General features: G+C 32.0%; 1 protein-coding gene across 1 annotated transcript in view; it reads right to left on the reverse strand.

The window, feature by feature from the left end:
- Nucleotides 1-3,702: 3,702 nt before the first annotated feature.
- Nucleotides 3,703-21,295, reverse strand: part of LOC105498556 (mannosidase endo-alpha) — a 30,970-nt gene continuing 13,377 nt past the window's right edge. Inside the window, exons 3-5 of the mRNA XM_011770704.3 lie at nucleotides 15,807-15,916; nucleotides 8,353-8,429; nucleotides 3,703-7,413 (exon numbers count right to left, since the gene is read on the reverse strand). Coding sequence (XP_011769006.1) covers nucleotides 6,756-7,413; nucleotides 8,353-8,429; nucleotides 15,807-15,916 — 845 coding nt within the window. The 3' untranslated portion in view covers nucleotides 3,703-6,755. The remainder of the gene's footprint in view (nucleotides 7,414-8,352; nucleotides 8,430-15,806; nucleotides 15,917-21,295) is intronic.

Below are 21,295 nucleotides of genomic sequence, written 5' to 3' on the forward strand. Positions count from 1 at the left end.
GATCCGCCCGCCTAGGCCCAAAATGCTGGGATTACAGGCGTGAGCCACCGTGCCCGGCCGAGCACTCCTTTTAGGTGAGAATTGTCCACAGTCCCTGGGACTCTCTAAGGTTTTAAACCTGACGAATTCACTTACATTCCCTGACAGGTTCCCGTAACCATTTGCATTTTTGACCCTAGGTGTAATTTCTACTTGAGAAATTTATGTTAAAATATAATTGACAAGGTAAAGTTTGCCTCCAATGGGAAAGGAGGTGCTGCTTTTCTGGCAGAAAGAGCCATATAGCCTCTTGGACTGACTATCAGGAAGCTCAATTACAAACGTGTACTCAACCACACATGCCACCAGCACTATATATAGACATTCTTTTAAACAATTCCATCCATCATTATTTATACATTAATTTCGTAAGATTTACCTTTTGTAGAAAAATACTTCAAATCCGTTTTGCAAAGACAGTGCCTGTATTCTAATAACAGGAACCCTTATGTAAACGCTAATTAAGAATGAATCAAGGAAAAAAAATGAGAAAATAGTGTTGCATTACCAGAATAATTTCATCTGGGGATTAAGTCTGTAGCTACAAACACATAATACTAATAGGTGGAAAAATAGGAGAATTTGAGCTCAGTTACTGTTCATATAATGATTGCCACTAAATATTTTTAAGATATTTATAATATACCTAATAAGAGCAATTTTCAATAATGTGCTTTACCTAAATATTACAGCAAAGCAAATTTTCAAGTAAGAATTTAGCAAACAATCATAATTGCAGTTAATTTTTTACATAAAATCAGAGATTAGGCTGTTTCATTTTAATATTAATGACTGAATATTCTGCCATATGGCTAATATTTAAGACTGGGTAATTAAAAATGCTATATAGAAAAGCAGCATTCAGTAAATATAAATTTAGTATATGCAAAAAAATAGCTTTGATCTAAACTTCCTTTTGATTTTAAATTTCATAAGGGAACTTTGTGAGGTTTTATAACTGATTTTTCTATAGGACTGTACGTAACACTTGCTAAATACTCTAATTTATTTGTAGATTATTTTGAATTTTATATGTAAAAAGTACTTCATTCACTAAATCATTCCTACTTTACTGCAGTGGCTAGAATCTCCAATACAATGTTGGGTAGCATTCATGAAAATAGGCAGCCTTGCTTGGTTCCCTATCTCAAGGAGAAAAATAGCAAGTTTTACCACTAATTATGATACTTGCTGTAGGGTTTTTGGTAGATATCCTTTTTCAGATTAAAAATGTTCCTGTTTCTAATTTGCCAAGAGTAAACATGTACAAACACTGAATTGTATCAATTCTTCGCCACAACACTTTACCTTTAGTATGTTGTCAATGTAATTCATTGCTTTTCTCTTGTTAAAACACTTCTTTCAATCTAGACTAACTTCAACATGATCATGGCAGCCTCTCTATACACTGTGGTATTTGATTTGCTCATATTAGAATTTCGCTATCTATGTGAATAAATGACACGGTCCTATGATTTTGGCTTTATGCTATATCAGCCTCATGAGGAATGTTCCCTTATACTTTTTGGTTATGGCAGATGCATTCTTAATATCAGAGTAACTACTTTTTAATGATATATGTTATTTGTTTAGTTTCTATTTCAGCATTTAATGGTTCTTTTCTCTGGTTAATGAAATTTTTCTTATTTTCTGTATCTCTCAAGATAGAAATAACTGAAATAGCATTTGTTATCTTTTATAGTTTTCATGTATATAAAAATAAATGCACCATACTGCCACTTCTTGTTCCCATTTGGTTTCTGACCTTAAAAAACAATTTTTCAAGAGAAAGAATATTTCAAGAGGTTTTTCTTTGGAAACACTTTTTTATGTAACCACAAACAATATTTAATGAAAGGATGTTTTTACTTGCCAAAGGTAGGCTTGAGCAGTTAACACAATTCTATCTATCTATCTATCTATCTATCTATCTATCTATCTATCTATCTATCTATCTATGTATCTTCTATCTATCTATCATCTATCTATAATTGGTATTTTCTTAATGTTTCAGTTTTACAAGATTAAGGGTTTCTATTAATTTGTTTTCTAACCCCAAAGAGATGCATAGTATTTTAACAGAGCGGAAAAACTAAATATCCTATGCAATATCTTCTTTAAAAAGTTGTGGCATGCTACTTGTTTAGGTGACTGTGTTCAAACATAAAAATTTCTAAAGTTTAATACATGCATTTCAGCTGAATTTCTTCCAGAGTTTTTTTTTTTTTTTTTTTTCTTTGCATTTGATATTTTCAAGGCAATTTCAGGGCAAAATTTGTATCACATTAGACTCTATTATCAAATTAACACAACTAGAGTGTTTTGATAATGACTTTTGGTAAAATTCAAAAGCACTTTTATACAATAATTGTAATCATGTATTTTAAATATAATTGAGTAGCTCATAATTCTCATTGTGTTGCTTATAGTGATCTTTGCTCAGATTTTTAACCTATTCTTTTCAAAAATGAAAACACAAAAGCATAATACAATCATATACCATAATTGTAAGCAGTTTTATCTTACTACAGGGCATCACTCTTTTCTATCATAAAATATTTATATGGGGTTTAGCTTCCAAAGATTTTTTGACTTTATGGTAAAATTTATGGCTAATTTAATGTAATCTGAGAAACCTGAAATTCAGTATCTTCCAATATAGAATATCTAATATAGAAGTGCCATTATGTTTTGATTTCAATAAATTTTAGATGTATGACTATTTTTGTTCATTAGTCCTTTGTCTTTTGATGCCGTAAGTAGTAATGATATAACAACTAAAAAAGCTAATCACTTTGAAAAACGTTCCTCCCTTCATTGGTAGTTGGAACATAATAGCCACTACTCAGTTCTTTGATTTGACTAAGGATGAATGAGTCTCTATAAAGTAATTAAGCCAAAATAGTACCTAAATTCTCAAGGATAATAATCTGGCAACAAGCCCACAGTAACATTTAGCCTTTATGTGGATATACGACAACATAGTATAAAACTTAATTTGGAGTACATTTTTTTAAAGACTAGAAATGTTAATATAATTTTTAAATTGTATTATTTTAATATTGAAAAAGTAATGCTTTGAGCCATAAAGCCTTTTTGCTTGTGGCTACATCAAGTTTTCATTTAGAAATTATAAATATTTGCAAAAATAACTGAAATTTTGCTGGTTGTAAATTATTGCTTTTCTTCACTACGTGATGTGAGTGTAATTCAAAATTTAAATATAGATTTTTAAAGACTGTTTCTGTAAGCACCGTAGAGTTTAGGAGCAGTCATGTTTAAACTGGCTAACTGTGGTCAGTTTGAAAACGTGCAGGAACTTGGTAGGTTCTCTACTGGTTTGTTACTTTGCTGTTTTAGAAGATTAATTTCCTAACGGATGTCGGAGCTAATATATGATTATACTCAAAGAAGAAAAAAAAATAGAGAAACAGCTCCCAAATTTAAAAAAAAAAAAATTATGTGTGCATGTATGTGTGTATATTTAACACAAGCTTAGAGATTTAAAAAGTATATGCAGTTAAAGATATCCACTTTGTAAGTGCTGCATATCTCAAAAGAGAAAACATATAAAGAATGATGACTGGATACTCCTTTTCATTTGTTAATCAGAAATCAAATAAGACATTTCATAAAGAGAAATGATAGACTTTAATATCTAAAATACAATGTATTCATAATTTTATGAAGTAAAAATTAACCATTCCATATAACAAAATAGTAATTTTTAATTAGTCTTAAAACAGAAAAAAGTTAACTCAAGTAAACATTAATAACAGCAGTTGTTGACAATATTAGTTCTTAAAAGAAACAGTAAAATATTTGGTTTCTATACAGTCAAAACAATTAGACTGATTAAACCATAAAAATTAATAACTTATGAAAGAATCCATTATGATTCATGCATTGTATTATACCACTTTGTTTTAACAGTTATTATACTATATTGAATTCAAACATAGTTTTTTTTGAATCAAGAAATAAATTCTTTGCTCTTATTTACTTGTGATCATAACAATTGAAACTGTGTTACAAATAAAATGGTAAAGGCAGCTGTAATGAATACCTGAGGAAGATTTTGAAAGCTTTCCTAAGAATTAACAGAATTATGAGAGTTATTTCCTAATGCAGTTGGCTCACCTTATTTGTGGGTTCTACATCCATGGCCAAGAAATTGCCGACTGAAAACTGAAGATGTACAGACTTTTTTTTTTCATGTCATTTTATTATTCACTAACTGGTACAGTATAACAACTATTTACATAGCATTTACATTGTATTAAGTGTTATAAGTAATCTAGAGATGACTTAATGTGTACAGGAGGATGTGCATAGGTTATATGCAACTAATATGCCAGTTTATATCAGGGACTTGAGCATTTGCAGATTTTGGTTTCCATAGGGGTAACTGGAACCAATCCCCCACAGACAGTGAGGGATGACTGTAATTATTTTATTAAAAAGGGAGAAAAAACATATTAATATAATTATAAACTAGTAATTATGAGATCAGATGCCATTCTTCCATTGAGAATAACTTTGTGCAATGAAGAGAGAATCTGCTTTATCCTACTCTGAAATCTGTTGCTGCTGGTTGGTTAGGGTAATGTGTTGAGGAATCACAACAAAGCTCAGAGGTGAAGTATGCTGTGTGGATTCGCCATGTCTATAATGGGAAAAAGATAGAAAGTGGTGGTATCTGTGTTGAGAATATGCTGACCTTGTTTTTATAGACTTTCCTTTAATCTCACAACTATTTCCTAAAACTTACTTTCTGTCATGGTGGGTTCAAATACACAACATACACAAAAAACTCCTCTGTGGTAGATACTTCTCTAACAAAACTTTAATGAAATATGGTATATCATAAAAGAGTATTAGGTATGACATTTATAAATTATACCTAAAATAATATATTCAAGTTAAATGGATATAAGAAGAAAATCCACAGGTTGCATCTATACAGTATTACTATGTAAGTGCTTGGTTATATCAAAATATCAGCATAGTGATTTATTCTTTTATTTTCCCCTAGAAAATAATGATTACTACTACTGTATTAATTTCCTAAGGCCTGATCATTCTCTGAGAAATGACAAATTCCAAAACTATAAATAAATTAAACAGTAATGCCTCTTTTCAATAATATAATTTGTGTCAAAACCATTGTTTAAAAATAAAATAAATTTTGTCATCTGGTGAGCTATTTTATAAAAAATTTAGTGCTAATTTATGTTTCTGAATGGATGTCTTTATACTCTGAAGATTTATAGGCATTATTTTTTAGTATTATTCTATTGCTTTTCTTAATGGAACACCTAAGAAATAACATTTATGTAACAGGATATATATATTTCTTTACTATAGTTATAGTTATAAACATTAACTATAAGAATAGAGTGCATTTTATTTAGTTTTTAAGCAGATTTATTTTTAGTATACAAGTGATCAATTTGTCACAATACAAGTTATTGATGACAAGTATTTTAACCTATATGTATGATAAAAGTCTAACATTTATAAAATGGGGATATTACTATATAAAAAATTGAAACTATTAGTTTTTAAGTAAAATATTAGTTTCTTCATTATTATACAGTGTTAAACTTAATGTAAAGCTAAACTTCTGGACTTACCCTAGACATAAAATAATTTTCATTTCCATGTCTCTAGAACCTAAAATGGTAAGTAAATTTTCTCTTATTACTTTTGGTCAAAATAACTTAAATTAAAAGACAATCTAATGACAGTAATAACATTTTTCTTTCCTAAAAAAATATTTGGTCTCTGATTTAAAGATAAGAATAATATAATAGTAACAACTTAAAAATTGACCAGATATACTAAAAATAATATTTGGGCATCATATCTACATAATAATTGTGAAATAACTGTTTTCCTAATAACTGAGAAGCAATCATTAACTTTTTCATAAAAGGACTTTCCATAGCTTCTAAAATACGGAATTCAGCACTGTAAAGCAGAAACACTAAACATGCCAAAACACCTAGCATGGTATAGGTAACCACAAATCTGCAAATGACGCACTGTGCCGTAGATAGCAGGCCTTCCTAACACAATTTGGTCATGGTAAGGTTTAATTTATGTAATTAAATTTTTAAAAAAAGACTATTAATTTAAAGCCATTTTGGGTTCACATTCACAGCAAAATTGAGAGGAAGGTACAGTGATTTTGTTAATCTTAAGAATTTCCTCATTATTGAAGAGTTATCCAGAGTCTAAATATTAAAACAATATAGTTGATTAAATTATTTTTAAAATATGACATAAAACATGTACATTATCTTTCAGGGTTTTTTTTTTCTTTGATATCCCAAATATACACACAATCCTATTTCTTTGGGTCTAGGATGTCAGTATAATTTAACTGTGTGCTAAGTGCTTTAGGTAACACAAGCATTTATCTATTGTAAAATGAAAATTCAATTGCCATCAAATCAGAATTTTGATTTCAGTCAGAAATGCAGTAAATTATGCCATAAGGAATATATTTGTATACATTTTGTCTGATATTTTCTCATGTGGTATTGTGAAGGGTAACAATTATAATATTATCTGTAAGAATTTTTAAAATGTATTTTTAAATATAACTACTAGTATATACTGGTTTTGATAGTTTTCTTTCCATAACGCAAAAAGAAAGCTATTTTTAAAAATTAGGTGATTTTTATAACTATTAAACTTTAATTAATGCATTAAGAAACAGGCAGCTGGTGATCTAATGTATAAGTTGTTCTTTCCTTACTGTATTTTTCAGACCACTTGCGAGTCAGTTCTAGGTAAAGACCTGGTTTATGAGGACGGTAATCTAGGTACACTGTATTACTGGTTCTTTTGGGAACAGCTTTTTCAATCTGAGTTCCTTCATGCCACTCATTAAAAGAGGTGATAGAAATTAAGCTGGGGTGTGTCTGAAGTGCGGCACTCAGAGCAATTTCATAATACTTCCCATTGATCCGGTTCCGAGTGTTTTGTGTGTTCCATGGACGGATGCTGGTATCTATGTATCCTGGGCCCACACTTGGGATAAATATTAAGTTGTATTTATCACAAAATAATTTTAGGCTAGCCCAATTCTGATGTGATGAGCCATAAGTAAAGCCATTTGTGGCAAAATATGTGTAAATTCCATCAAAACCACTTTGAAGAATATCATACTTATGTTTTTCTTCAACTAGAAGGGCAATAAACAATCCATCATAAGGAGAATTGCGAATACTCCGAGACCCTGAGGTGGTTAACAGATTGGCCCATTTTTCAGGTTTGGTAATATAGGAATCATAGACATAAAACATAGGAAGAGCATTGCCGGTCTTCGTCTTGTACCTGTAAAAGGCCGGATGATTTCCGTATCTACAAAATAAGCATATATAAAAGCGGAATGAATATTCACAACTAATTTGCTACAGATAAAAACTGTTTATGTACTGAAAATGAAGGAATCAGTGCAGTTTGAACATTATTATATTTGGTCAAAATAACTTAAAATATTAAAAGATAATCTAATGACAGTAATAACATTTTTCTTTCCTAAAAAATATTTGGTCTCTGATTTAAAGATAAGAATAATATAATTGTAACAACTTAAATTTCTTAGGGGAATCAGTTGTGTAAGTGTAGTAATTAAAAATGCATTTTTAATTTTACACATTAGAAAATGAGATACTAGATGCATTACCAAACAAGTGATTAACTATCTCATATTGAGGTTTACGAATGATGACTAATGCCATAAAAAGCCTATGGTTCGCTACATTAATACATAAACTGCTTTTTTATCTATCAGTAATAAATATTCTACTGTTGCTGACAAGTTTCCTTGGAAGACTATGGCATCTGTCACAGACTGTTATCAGTAAAATTGTTTGAAAAAATGAAAACTGCATTAATAAATTCTTTTTGATCAGGCTAGATATAAATGACAATATCAGCTCTGGGTCTACTGCGTTAAAAGAAATACTTCACTTTTAATAATCTGAACCTTCTTTTTAAAAAGATAAAGCTATATTCCGAAGGTTTAGAAAACAATGTCAATTTAAAATATCAAAATTACAGAAATCATAGTCTATAAACCTGTAACACAGTAAAAACAGCAATCTGCCAAAAAGAAAGTGAATTGTAAGGAACTTCAGCAATGTTCCTTTAATAAAATTAAATAATTTTATTTTATTTTATTAAAAAGGGAATAATCATAAATCATTCAAATCTCAAATATAATTTAATGTACTATTCTTAAAACAATAATTATCACTGGATAATATAACAATATTTATAAATACTGAAGAAACTCACTTGTCTATAATATACTTGATATTTTGGTACATGTTTTGATCATCTCGATTGCTATATGGTTCTATGTGAAAAGTAACCTAAAACAAACAAAAAAATCAGTTAGGGGATAAATTATCTATAATGTTAAACTGAAGTATATTTCATATATTTAATAAAGTAACTGATTAAATCACCTTAATTTAAGATTAATATTTATCGAACACAGAAACTACCAGAGAATTTTTACCAATAAAATTTACTGCTAAATAACATGCTAAACATTTTATACTTATTATCTTGGTTAATCTTCACAAATCCCTAAGGTATTTGTTTTCTTAGTAAGGTAATCAAAGATAGACAGAACCTTAAGAAATGTTCAGTAAGTTGTTCCAAGTCACCCAGTTTGTTGGAGGTAATACTGATGATCTGAATTCCGAGTTCGAATGCTTAACCACTATGCAAGGCTCCTTTTTATGTTTACTCCTTATAAAAATATGTTTCTTACATATTTATATCCCATATAAGATATATAGGAAATACTCTATATTCAGATATATGTTTCTTTTAGGAAAACGACCAAAAAAATAGAAAAATCTGGATTCTTTACAGGCATGTGACCATTAAGCTTAAATTTAAATGGAAGTCATTAGCAAATTTATTTACATATAAATCCTTCCATACCATTAAAAGAGCATTTTACAAAATAATATACATTTACTTCTATTAAAGAATTTATAATGAAATCGCTTAAAAATAATATCCACTAGTGTCATAAAGGACAATAATTTTCATAATGCCTAGGTTTGGATATCCCATACACACACACACACACACACACACACAAACACACACACACATAGATACACACACACACATTATAAATATGTAAACATATAGAGAGCAGTAATTATAATTTTTTTTTTTTTTTTTTGAGATGGAGTCTCACTCTGTTGCCCAGGCTGGAGTGCAGGGGGGCGATCTCGGCTCACTGCAAGCTCTGCCTCCCGGGTTCACGCCGTTCTCCTGCCTCTGCCTCAGTCTGGCCAGTAGCTGGGACTGCATGCGCCCGCCACCACGCCCAGCTAATTTTTTGTATTTTTAGTAGAGATGGGTTTCACCATGTTAGCTAGGATGGTCTCGATCTCCTCACCTTGTGATCTGCCCGCCTCGGCCTCCCAAAGTGCTGGGAATACAAGCATGAGCCACTGCGCCCGGCCAAGTATTTTTAAAATACTGTGCACAGACTAAAATTTTTTAACTTAAAGTTGGCTATACATAAATCAAGACAGACAAATTATGGCTAGTAAAACCATTCTGTATGCCACTTCTAACTAGTAAAGTAAAAAATACAGAAGATACTTCTCTTAGACGACAATCTATTTCATATTCATAAAACAAAGAATGAGGATTTTCACTTTTATTCCTAGTTTTACTGACTTACCAACATCAATTAAAAATCTTTATGGTACTCTAATAAATTTACTGTTTTAATTTCAGGTTTCAGGCTCTATGAGGTATTTATGGAACTAGAGACTTCTATTGCAATATGAAACTCCTCTCTTTTCAATTACCCAATTAAAGCAAAATGTATTTTACATTAATCAATGCTATTTGTTTTCATATAATCAATTTTAAAGTTAAATAATATTTAATAAAAATATAATTTTCTACTTTAAATAAATTACAGTAATATTACAAAAATAAGTTTTTGTCGTAAAAAACTAAGTCAAATTCATTTTTGCACCTTATTGTTAGTATTGCCAGGGTAGTAACTGCTAGGGCAGTTAGATTTCTCAGTAACTTTGGTATTTGTTTTTAAATTCAGTTGAAAGCAAATTACCAAGTGTGTAGGTATTTTCATACTATTATATAATGTTTCCTTGGATAATTCTTCCTTCAGATACATCACTGTGTTTTCTAAATTTCCATGTTATACACAAAGGACACCATATTTAAGCAATATCTAACTTGAAATATCCTATATCAAAATGAATTTGCTTTTACAGTTGCAAACAACAAATAGCATGCTATTTTTGAAAAGCACAGATCAATATATTTGCAGTAAATGCAAAAAGCTATTATTGGTAAATATAAAACATTTAAAATTTTCCCTCACGTATTTCTAATGTCTTAATTATAATAAAATTACTTTGCAATTTTAATTAATGATGTGATCTAGTCTCCATCTCTCTATTCCATTTGGAAAAATCTATTAGTTCAATTTTAAAATAATAGAATTCTATACATAAAATCTTTAGAGTCTATCTTTAGAGAATAAGAACATAAACATTCCCTCATTTCATGTTTTTAATTTTGACCTTTCCTGTCTTTTTTTCCTGCATTTTAATAACTTTAATAAATTTTAATAAACAAAACGAACTTTCTTAAATGAAAATCTGGTATTTTTCCCCTTCTCCAACTCCATTCCCTACCTTCACCCCTGCACACTCCCCTATCCCCTGACACAACAAAAATGAGGTAGGTCTTCCTACTCCTAGGTGGTGCCATAATACCTCATACTTCTTTCCTCTTCCTGAAATTTACTTGTCTTTGTGTCTGACCTCCAGTAGATTACAAGGCATTTTAGGGACAGAGATAATACTTTATCCTTCTTCGTAATATTGTCAGCATCTGGGACTGCATCTGACACGTAGCAGGCACTAAATGAATGAATGCATGCATAAATAAATGGACTAATGATTTGCATGCAAAAACAAACAACAGTTAAACTCTTAAATCTACCATTTATACTGAATTTAGGTAAGATTCCCAAAGTTTTTGCCACGAATTCACAAAATTCATTTAACAAGGAAAATGAAAAAGGAGAGGCCATGACTAATATAACATGTTTCAAATGTAGGTGAAAATCATTTAAAAAAGAATCACACACATACTTATATGCATGTATCACATGGTGGTAATCGGCATAAGCCTGAAAAGCAGATAAAATGACTCTAGAGCCATACGCAAAGAAATAATGGATGTTGATAAACCTAGTATAAGAAATGTGATTTCTGCATAAAGTAGAAAGAAAATACGCTACTTTAAAATAACATACTAAATTTATTAAAATGCAAGAAGATCACCAGGGCTGAGTTGGTTTTTTCCCCTATAATCCTGAGCAAAAAAAAAAATCACTGAATCTGCCCAATTTTTCTTTACTTAGAGGAATGATTTAATTCAGTCAAGTTTTGATTAAATAATGCCAGGTAACAACCCCACAATCTCAGTGGCTCTAAAAGACAAACATTTGCTTTTTGAACATAAAATCTATGAATTGGCTTATGATGGCTCTGCTCCAGGCTGGTTCAAATCAGCTCATGTGTCTGTCATTCTGAGCCCTAGACAGAAGGGGGCATGCTTTTCTCATAAAAGAGAATAGGAGTATAATCATGTAAGCGCATAGTATACATTATCTTTTCTCACATCTCATCAGCCAAAGCTAGCCATAAGGCCAGACCCAACAACAGGGCAGGAAGTATACTTACTCTGCATGGAGGGGAAGGAAAACCAGAATATTTGCTAAACAATGACAGTATCTACCAAACATCTCCATCATGTCTCACTCAAAAAACTGTTCCATTGTTCTTAATGGTGCAGGACAGAGAGCATATAGAGGAAGGAATCCAGCCCTGATTTTTATACTGTCTGCAAAACCAGCCTACCAATGACGGTTATAAGTGCAACAGCCTTTGCTCTAGCAAAACATGCAGACAAGTATACTTTAAAAGAACAGAAACTAAATCGCTTTGAAAAATCAAGATTTAAATTTTACTTTCACTTACTTACACTTTCAAAAAAAAAACCTAGTCAACATTTGCTAAAGATAATGAAAACTAAATAAAGCGCCAATCATGTCCTTTTCTTGCATGTTTGTTTATAATTTAAAAGGCGCTTACTTAAAATAACTCTTGGTTGAAGTTAACAAATCAAAATTACGATTACAAAATATTTAATGACTAATATTAGTAAAAACATTATATAATCAAAATGAATGAACTATAACAAAAGCTTAACTGTGAGATTAATTCATTCCCTAAAAATTCTCCATCCCTAAACAAAAAAGAATAAAAATAAAAATTATTTTTACCTCAAAAAGTAGAAAGAGTAAAAAAAAAAAAAAAAAAACTAGAGAAAGACATCAATAAAAAAGGAGAATTAAAACATTAAAACCATTAGAATATTTTAAAAATAAAATTGATACATGGAAGGGTTTTTTGGGGGTGGGGGGTAAGCTAATTAATATTAATCAAAATGGTGAAAAAAGGGCACAGTATTTCCATGCTTTGAAGATTAGCCAAAAAAAAGAGATGTTACTAATGAATGCATTTTACACTTAAGGTTTTAGACGTGGTCAGTTATGTGCACTGGAGGCTACAATTTGTCAGCACGCAATCTACAACATCATTAATCTTTTCTATCGGATTGCCTTAGCATATTAAATAATTCTAGTAAGGTATTGTCATTCATTAAACATTAAAATTTCCTTATATTAGCAAGAAAAGGGAAAGTTTTCCATTCTTTAAAAAAACAGGATTTACTGCATTTTATTGAATTGGGAAAAATGTCCGTTCCACAACAACAGAAATCATAAACAAATCTAATAAACAAAACCATCTTATGGTTTCATTGTCATTGTACAAATGAAGGGGATAAGCCAAGAAGATCAAGGAACTAATATAAGATTCCAGAGCTACTCAGTTGGAACAAGCTCCAGCCTCATGATTCCAGGTCTATTCTTTGTCTATACATAGTTCCTCACCAGACATGAGGCCAAGAAACTGTTCTGAAAATTTTGGAAAACATCAGTCTATTGCGTTCCAAGTTTTTCTGATCATTAGATATAAAATCTGTAGCACAGAGAGATCAAGTATGTTGGCAACATTAAATAGGCAATCAGTGGTCAAGCTCTTTGCCACACTCTCCTTCTCTACACAGATGCTTTAAACAGGAGAAAAAGCCGACCAATCTTCATATATCATAACAATTTCATTTTCTCTTTAAAAATTTCCTGAAAGTACTAAAATAGCCAGTTTCTTGAGTTCCCATCTTCCAGGATTTTGGCAGGGTCGGGCCAGAGGAGCAGCTCTTGGACTTGTTTTGTGGAAGATAAATCAATCACTTACCCAACTTCCGCCTGGGTGCCAGAACCTGGAGGCTTGCCTATTTGCAGATTTCAAATGTCAATAAGAACTCACTGAAAGGCACCAAGGGACACAGCAGATGACAGCTCTTGCTAGACAGCTAATTTGAGAGATGCTGTCTTAACAGTTTCAGGATAGTAAATTAGAAAGAAGCAGCAGCTTTATGGACAGGAATAAAAAAATGCTTGCCTATTTAGCTCTTTCTCCCTAGAGTTCCATTTCTATTCTCCAATAACTACTCAATCTCTAGGCTGCAAAAGGAAAATTAAGACAAAATTAATGCTTCATATTTTTATTTGAAATGAAATATTTCCACAGTGGTCCATAACATATCTTACAGGGCCCAATTACCACTAATGGACAAACCAGATTGTCTTCCATTAGAATATAACTGCAAGAAGTTACAGAGCAAATAAAACTGTTCAGCAAATTTTAAGAGTGGTTGCAATCTGAGAACTCAGGATAATGGTAAGTGGTCTCTAGTTAAAAGACCCTAAATCCTTTTTTTGAGATAGACTCTCACTCTGTCGTACAGGCTGGAGTGCAGTGGCACCAATCTCAGCTCACTGCAATCTCTGCCTCCCAGGTTCAAGCAATTCTCGTGCCTCAGCCTCCTGAGTAGTAGCTGGGACTACAGGTGTGCACCACCATGCCCAGCTACTTTTTGTATTTTAGTAGAGATGGGGTTTCAACATGTTGGCCAGGCTGGTCTTGAACTCCTGGCATCAAGAGATCCGCCTACCTTGGCATCCCAAAGTGCTGTGATTACAGGTGTGAGCCACTGTGCTCAACCTGACATTTTCATTAAGATTTTCAAACACAATACATTGAACAAGAAGGAAAAACTATAAGAAACATGAGCAAGCAGAGAATAAGAGTTACCTGATATGAAACAAAAATGTCCAAGGACACAGAACAGAGAAGATAATACCAAAAATAAAAAAAATAAATAAAATAAAATAAAATAAAGCAGTTTCCTGAGGGCAAGATCATGAATATTCTTTTTATAACTGATTTTTAATGATTTTTTGAATTACATAATAGATTTCCATATTAAGTGTCAAGATTCTGCATCCATCTCTTTCTCCAAACTGAGGCTAATGTTATATTCTTTAATTTCTATCAATTTATAGTATATATTATCTGAGAAGACAAATTTTTCCCCTCATTAAAAACTTTAAGTCTTACTTGATTCCAACATATTTATAAACTTTGAAATTAGTTTGTTAAATTCTGTGTTTAAAATCTCATCAGAATTTCTAATTGGGATTGCATTAAGTTTACAAAAGTTATTAAAAGAAAGAAAAATGTGAGAATGGCTATTTCTGCAATTTGAATCTTCTCATCAAAGTCATGGGAAGTCATTTATGCAGGTCTTCCATATCTTTTGATAAAATGTTAAAGATTTCTTTGCATACACATTTGATGTTATTTTCAATGCACACTTTCCCATTTTGTTCTGTAATAGAGGAATCTTACTGAAATGTACATGTTTTCATTCCAGGCACCTTACTGAATTCATTATTTTTCATAGTTTTTTGGCAGTTTTCAGGGGTTTTGTAAGTATTTGTCATTTGCAAAGAAAAAAACCATATTTTATTTAGAACTATTTCTTCTTTTTGCATTTTTTAGTCGAACTGCTTGTTTAGAGTCTCCATAACAGCACTAAATAATATTGTAACCTTGTATTGATCTTGGTTGAGCATGACACTACTTTTTCTCCATCAGATACAGTGTTTAAAATACGCTACTAAGAGACACCCGTTATCAAGCTAAAGAACTTTGGTTACTAAGGACTTTATTAACATGAATTTTTCTTTCCTAAAATTTTATCTGTTAAGACAATCATATTTTACCTTCTTTAAATAATTTAAATAAGCACTAAGTTTTTTTACTTAATGCTTACTCTGTGCCAGACAGGAATCTATGTTTTACATGAATTATCTCATATAATCTTTACAACCACTCTGTGTGTAAGGAAGGTTTTGTTGCTATTTCCATTTTAGAGATGAAGAAACTGAGACAAGTCATATTATAAAGCTACAAAGTGGCTGAGCCAGGATTGAATGTAGGCCTATTATAAATATATAAATATAAATATATATATATAATATAAATAAATATAAAACATGATTAGAAACATAGTAAAGAATCTCTAAAATATAATTTAGATAAGATTGAAATTCCTATTATATAAATTTTCTTTATGAAAGAGTATTTAAGAGATTCTAAGTCATTATCATTTTTAATTAAAATGACTATTTCAAAAATTGTTATTACTATCCTCTTGTCCAAAAGAATTAACTTATGTATAGCTTGAAAATAAAATACCTTCAGGTTATATTTATGAGCTTTATCCAAAATAGTGGGTACCAAGTTATCAGTAGGTTCTCCATTTTCATCATTTACATCAGGTGGGTACCAAGAGAGGGCTAGTACACCTAATAGAAAAGACCGAAAAGAAAGGGAAAAGACAAGAACATGAGTGCAGATATTCTTAAAAAGGCATAGTAAGTACCAAACAGTTGGCAATAAAAGAACACATTTCCACGAGGTGGTTTTGTTAAGTTCCTTCAGAATACATATGGTTATTTGATCACTTTGTCAATATTTATGACCTCTTTATCAGGCATTAATATGCTTTTGTAAAAGTGAACAGACTTTACCTTTTAGAGTTTTAGGTTTACATAAAAATAGCAAAGAAAGTATGGAGTTCTCATATACTCTTCCTCCTACCTGCCCCTACCCTCCACACGGTTTTTCCTATTATTAACATCTTTCATTGGTGTGGTACATTTGCTACAATTGATGACCCAATATTGAAAGATTTTCATTAACTGAAGTCCATAGTTTACATCAGTGTTCACATTTTGTGTTGTACAGTTCAACAGGTTTTGACAAATCTATTATACCATATGTCCTCCATTACAGTAGCTGACAAACTAGTTTTACCAGCTCCATAAACCTCCCGCGCTATACTGATTCATCCCTGTTCCCTCTCCCCCTCACCCCTGGCAATAACTAAGCTTTTTGCTGCCTATAATTTTGCCTTTTCCAGAAGGTCATATAGTTGGAATCATAAAGTATGTAGCTTTTTAGAATTGGCTTCATTCATTTAGCAACTTGAATTTTTAGTTTCCTTCATATCTTTTCATAACTTGATAGCTCATTTCTTTTTACTGCTGCATAATAAGTCATTGTATGTATGTTTATACATTCACCTAATGAAGGACATCTTGGTTGTTTCCAATTTTTGGCAATTATGAATAAAACTGCCATAAACATATATATGCTGTTTTTGTGTAGATCAATACCTTTTAACAGAAAATTTTAACATAGTAAAATAATTACTCTTCCTCTCTGTAGTGCCTGCCTACTTATTTCTGAACTTATAAATTATGTGTTGGAAGCATAAATTACATGGAAATCACTAACCGGAGACAGAATATTTAAGATCAATTAATTCAAAGCCTCATTATATATACAAAGAAATGGACAGTCATCAGAAAGATGGCACAAATTTCTAGATAAATCAACAGACTCTTTAAGGCAGGGAAGTAAATAACAATAGTACCAAAAGAGAAGCATGAGGAAATTAAGAAATTGAAGGTAAGAAACTGCCAGAGAAATAAATTTTAAGACCTAAGTTTTGTGCTAGCCATGCCATGTACAAATAAGTAAGTCCCATTAGGACAACAAAATCAAAGTTAATGGAAAAATAATCCTTATGTCCCCTATCCACTCTGAAAATAAGAATGGCAACTAGAATAAAAGATAGAAAAAATAACCTGTAACATATGAGGCTTGAGGGAAACTGGCTAGCCAGAGGAAGGCATATCCTAGAGAGGAATGCTGGTGAGAAAAGTGTCTGGAGACAATTAATACAACATTTTATAAGCAATCACTTATAATCTTGTAAGATTACTAGCCCAGCTTGTAAGAAGAGTATCACCAATGAAAATAAGAATGACAACAAAAGTTTTCTAAACATGCAACCTACCAAAAAATTATTTTATGCAAAAAATAAAAGAGAAAAAAATAAACATTAAACAACAGAAAGATTATGCCACGAATCTGAAAATTATAAGCAAAGCATTCTTCCATAAAAGTAAAAACAAAACAAGATTCCTGAGTGGACTAGTTTAAAATAACAGTTGGTCTAATAGTAGACCAAGTACTCTCCATGAAAATAACCATTATTATTATATAAACCATGGGGAGAAAATGTCTTAGAGTCAAAGAGCTGAAGAGAGTAAGAAATTTCCTGGCCAAATTGAAGGGAAAATGTGAAACCAGAAAGATAAGTGAGCAACGAGGTCTGTTTGCCCCAAGCAAAATTTGTAGAAGTAAACCAACTTAACAGTGAATTAAACTGCAGGTTCACAGTGCTTGTACAGTCCTCTAGCTTTAGACCTAATTTAAGGTAACCCAGACATGGTATTCTAAACAGTCACCAGGCAGAAGCAAAAGAAAATCCTTTCTGGAGGAAGGCATCTTCTTCCTGGGCCTCAAATTACATACAAAAAGTTTTTTTAAAAGAACAATAAATAGTATACAATCAAAGATAATTAAGAACACAAAGAACAAAACACCATGCACAAGAATCAGCAGAATCAAGACAACAGCAACAACATGGACCAACTTCAGATATTGCCATTACACACACTTCTAAAAATTACCTTCATAGTTTAAAAGAGAAAAGACAAAAAGCACTTACCTTGAAAAATTGTGACTTTTGTCCTTTTCCTAATTCATCTACTACTCTGATTTCTTTTTGTGAGAGGCAGGGCAGTTTAATAGAATATGCATGGGCTTTGAACATGTATTCAAGTATCTCACCACTTATCAGCTACATGAACTAAGGGCAAGTTAACTTCTTGCTTCTGTGGCCTCACCATCAAAACACAGATAATTCCTACCTTTCAGGATATATTTTAAGTACACACATAGAATTCCATTAACTAGACTACAGTATTCGATAAATATTGGTTCCTTAAACTACAATGTTCTCTGTTTTTTTCCTCACATTTTTCCCTCCCTCTTCAACTATACCCCTCTCCTAGCACACACATACACATGTACACACACATGAGCTTTAGCATCTTTTTTTTTTTTTTTTTTTTTGAGACAGAATCTTGCTCTGTTGCCAGGCTGGAGTGCAATGGCGCAATCTCGGCTCACTGCAACCTCCGCCTCCCAGGTTCAAGTGATTCTCCTGCCTCATTCTATTGATCACAGATAGAATCCCTCCTCTGGGATTACAGGTGCCCACCGCCACACAAGGCTAATTTTTGTATTTTTAGTAGAGATGGGGTTTCACCATGTTGGCTAGGATGGTCTCGATCTCCTGATCTCGTGATCCTCCTGATCTCGTGATCCTCCCGATCTCGTGATCCTCCCGCCTCGGCCTCCCAAAGTGTTGGGATTACAGCCTTGAGCCACTGCGCCCAGCCAATCTTATCCGTTTTAAGACTATTATCTCCATTCCACCACTTCTTTACTCTCTTCCTCAAGCTTGATTACATTCTAGTCCTATGCTGTCCAAAATAATACCCATTATCTACCATATACATTAAAATTTAAAAGAATTAAGTTTTCTTGCACACTCAACTAGCTACATTTCAAGTGTTCAATAGCCACATATGAGTATATATCTACTGTTTTAGGCAGCACAGATAGAGAACATTTTCATCATCACAGAAAATTCTACTGGACAGCACTGCCATATTATTCTGATTCTTCTAATTAACCACCCCATTCTTGGTCTAGTAATTTCTCTTCCTCTTTTATCCTCTTTGTAAGTATACTCTATGGCTTTGGAAGAATGTTCTTTCTTCTCTCTTATAATGTTGTTATGTTTCAGCTTCTTTATTCCATCAATTATGACTTCCAGATATCTAACTCTATCCCTATACTGTGATCCACAGTTCAATTAATCATTATACAGTGTCTTTTGGACTGTGACACTGAATAAATACTAGCCTGGGAACCACGCCAGTGATTGTCTTACTTCTGAGGAGTGCTGGGAATTTACAATGGCAGTGAATCCTTGAGTAACCAGAGAAATGTCTATAAAATAAGCCAACTGAGTATCACTTATAAGTAAAATCTACTACTCGGTATCTCTGTCATCCTAATTGCTTAGCAAACTCTAGGATGCTCTTTGAAGTCTATTCTTGAAATACGAGCAAACTAAATGCAAAAACTCATGTCATGTAGGTTATGTCATCCTTCCATGTCATTTATTATAGGACCTTCAATATAATTGATAGTTAATTTTTTTGTTGTTGTTAGTAAAGTGATGTATTCAAATCAGATAAGTTAAGAATATAGGGTATAAAAATCAGATAGGCCTAGAGAATCGAGTCCTTATTCTGTTATTTGATAGATGTGTATCTTTAGGTAAGTTATTTTACTTAAGTTTCCACATCTGTAAAACGGAGGATAAGGTCTGTTTTAAAAAGCACAAATGAGACAATGCATCACGCACAGTAAAAGACCTAAAAAGTGATTATAAATAACATTTAATAACAAGAAGACAGTATAATGATAAATTTGGATACCTTGAGCCCCAGAAAACTTGTTATGTGTTCATAGGAAACTTAGAGCCTTTTTTGAACATCTCAAACATTCTTTCAAACTAAAGCTTTAAGAGAAAAAAAGGAAAGCTCATTTCTAGACATAACACAATTTTCATTATCTTACTCAGGGTGACACACTTTTAACAAAATATTACAAGGTACAGAAAAAAAGCAAGAAAAACAATTCACTGCCAACAGACAAAGCAATCAATAGAACCAGTCTCACATATGAGACAGATATTGGAATCATCAGAGAGAGAATTTAAAATTACTGTAATGACTAACTTAAAAGATCTAATGGGAAAAGTAGCTAACACACAAGATCTGGCAAGAAATTTCAGCAGAGACATGGGAACTATAAGAACAAATAAAACAGAAATGCCAGGAATGAAAAACTATTTAAAAAGATGAATTAATGCCTTTAATAGGCTCATTAACAGACATGAGAAGACAATCAGGAAACTTCAAGGCAAGTCAAAAGAAATTACCTTATCCAAATTACCATAATGAGAAAAAAGACTGGGGAAAAGAATAGAACAAGGCATTTTACAGTTGTGAGATAAATATCAAAGTTCTAGTATACATGTAATTGGAAACCCAGAAGTAGACAGTTTATTTGAAAAAATAACCAGGCTGGACATGGTGGCTCACGCCTGTAATTCCAGCACTTTGGGAGGCCGAGGCACGTGGATCACAAGGTCAGGAGATAGACACCATCCTGGCCAACATGGTGAAACCTTGTCTCTACTAAAAGTACAAAAATTGGCTACACGTGGTGGAGCGTGTCTGTAGCCCCAGCTTCTTGGGAGGGTGAGGCAGAAGAATGGCTTGAACTCAGGAGGCGGAGGTTGCAGTGACAGTGAGCTGCGCGCCACTGCACTCCAGCCTGGGTGACAGGGTGGGACTGCGTCTCAAAAAATAATAATAAACACTAAGAATTTACCAAAATTAATAAAAGACACAAAGCAACAGATTAAAAAATTCAGAGAACACCAAGAAGGATAAATACCAAAAAACAACAGGAGTAACAACTAACCATACCATGTTTAGACTGCTAAAAACCAAAATATAAAAAGGAAAAAAAAGAAAAAAATTAAATGCAGCCAGGAAACAACAACAACAAAACATATTCATCCAAGAAAATGAGGATATAAAAAGATTTTTTTAAATTACGGCAGGCTACCCATCAGAAACCATTAAAGACAGAAGAAAAAGAAGAAAAAAAAAATGGAGTAAATT

The sequence above is a fragment of the Macaca nemestrina genome, chromosome 5, assembly GCF_043159975.1.
Source record: "Macaca nemestrina isolate mMacNem1 chromosome 5, mMacNem.hap1, whole genome shotgun sequence".
NCBI classification, from domain to species: domain Eukaryota; kingdom Metazoa; phylum Chordata; class Mammalia; order Primates; family Cercopithecidae; genus Macaca; species Macaca nemestrina.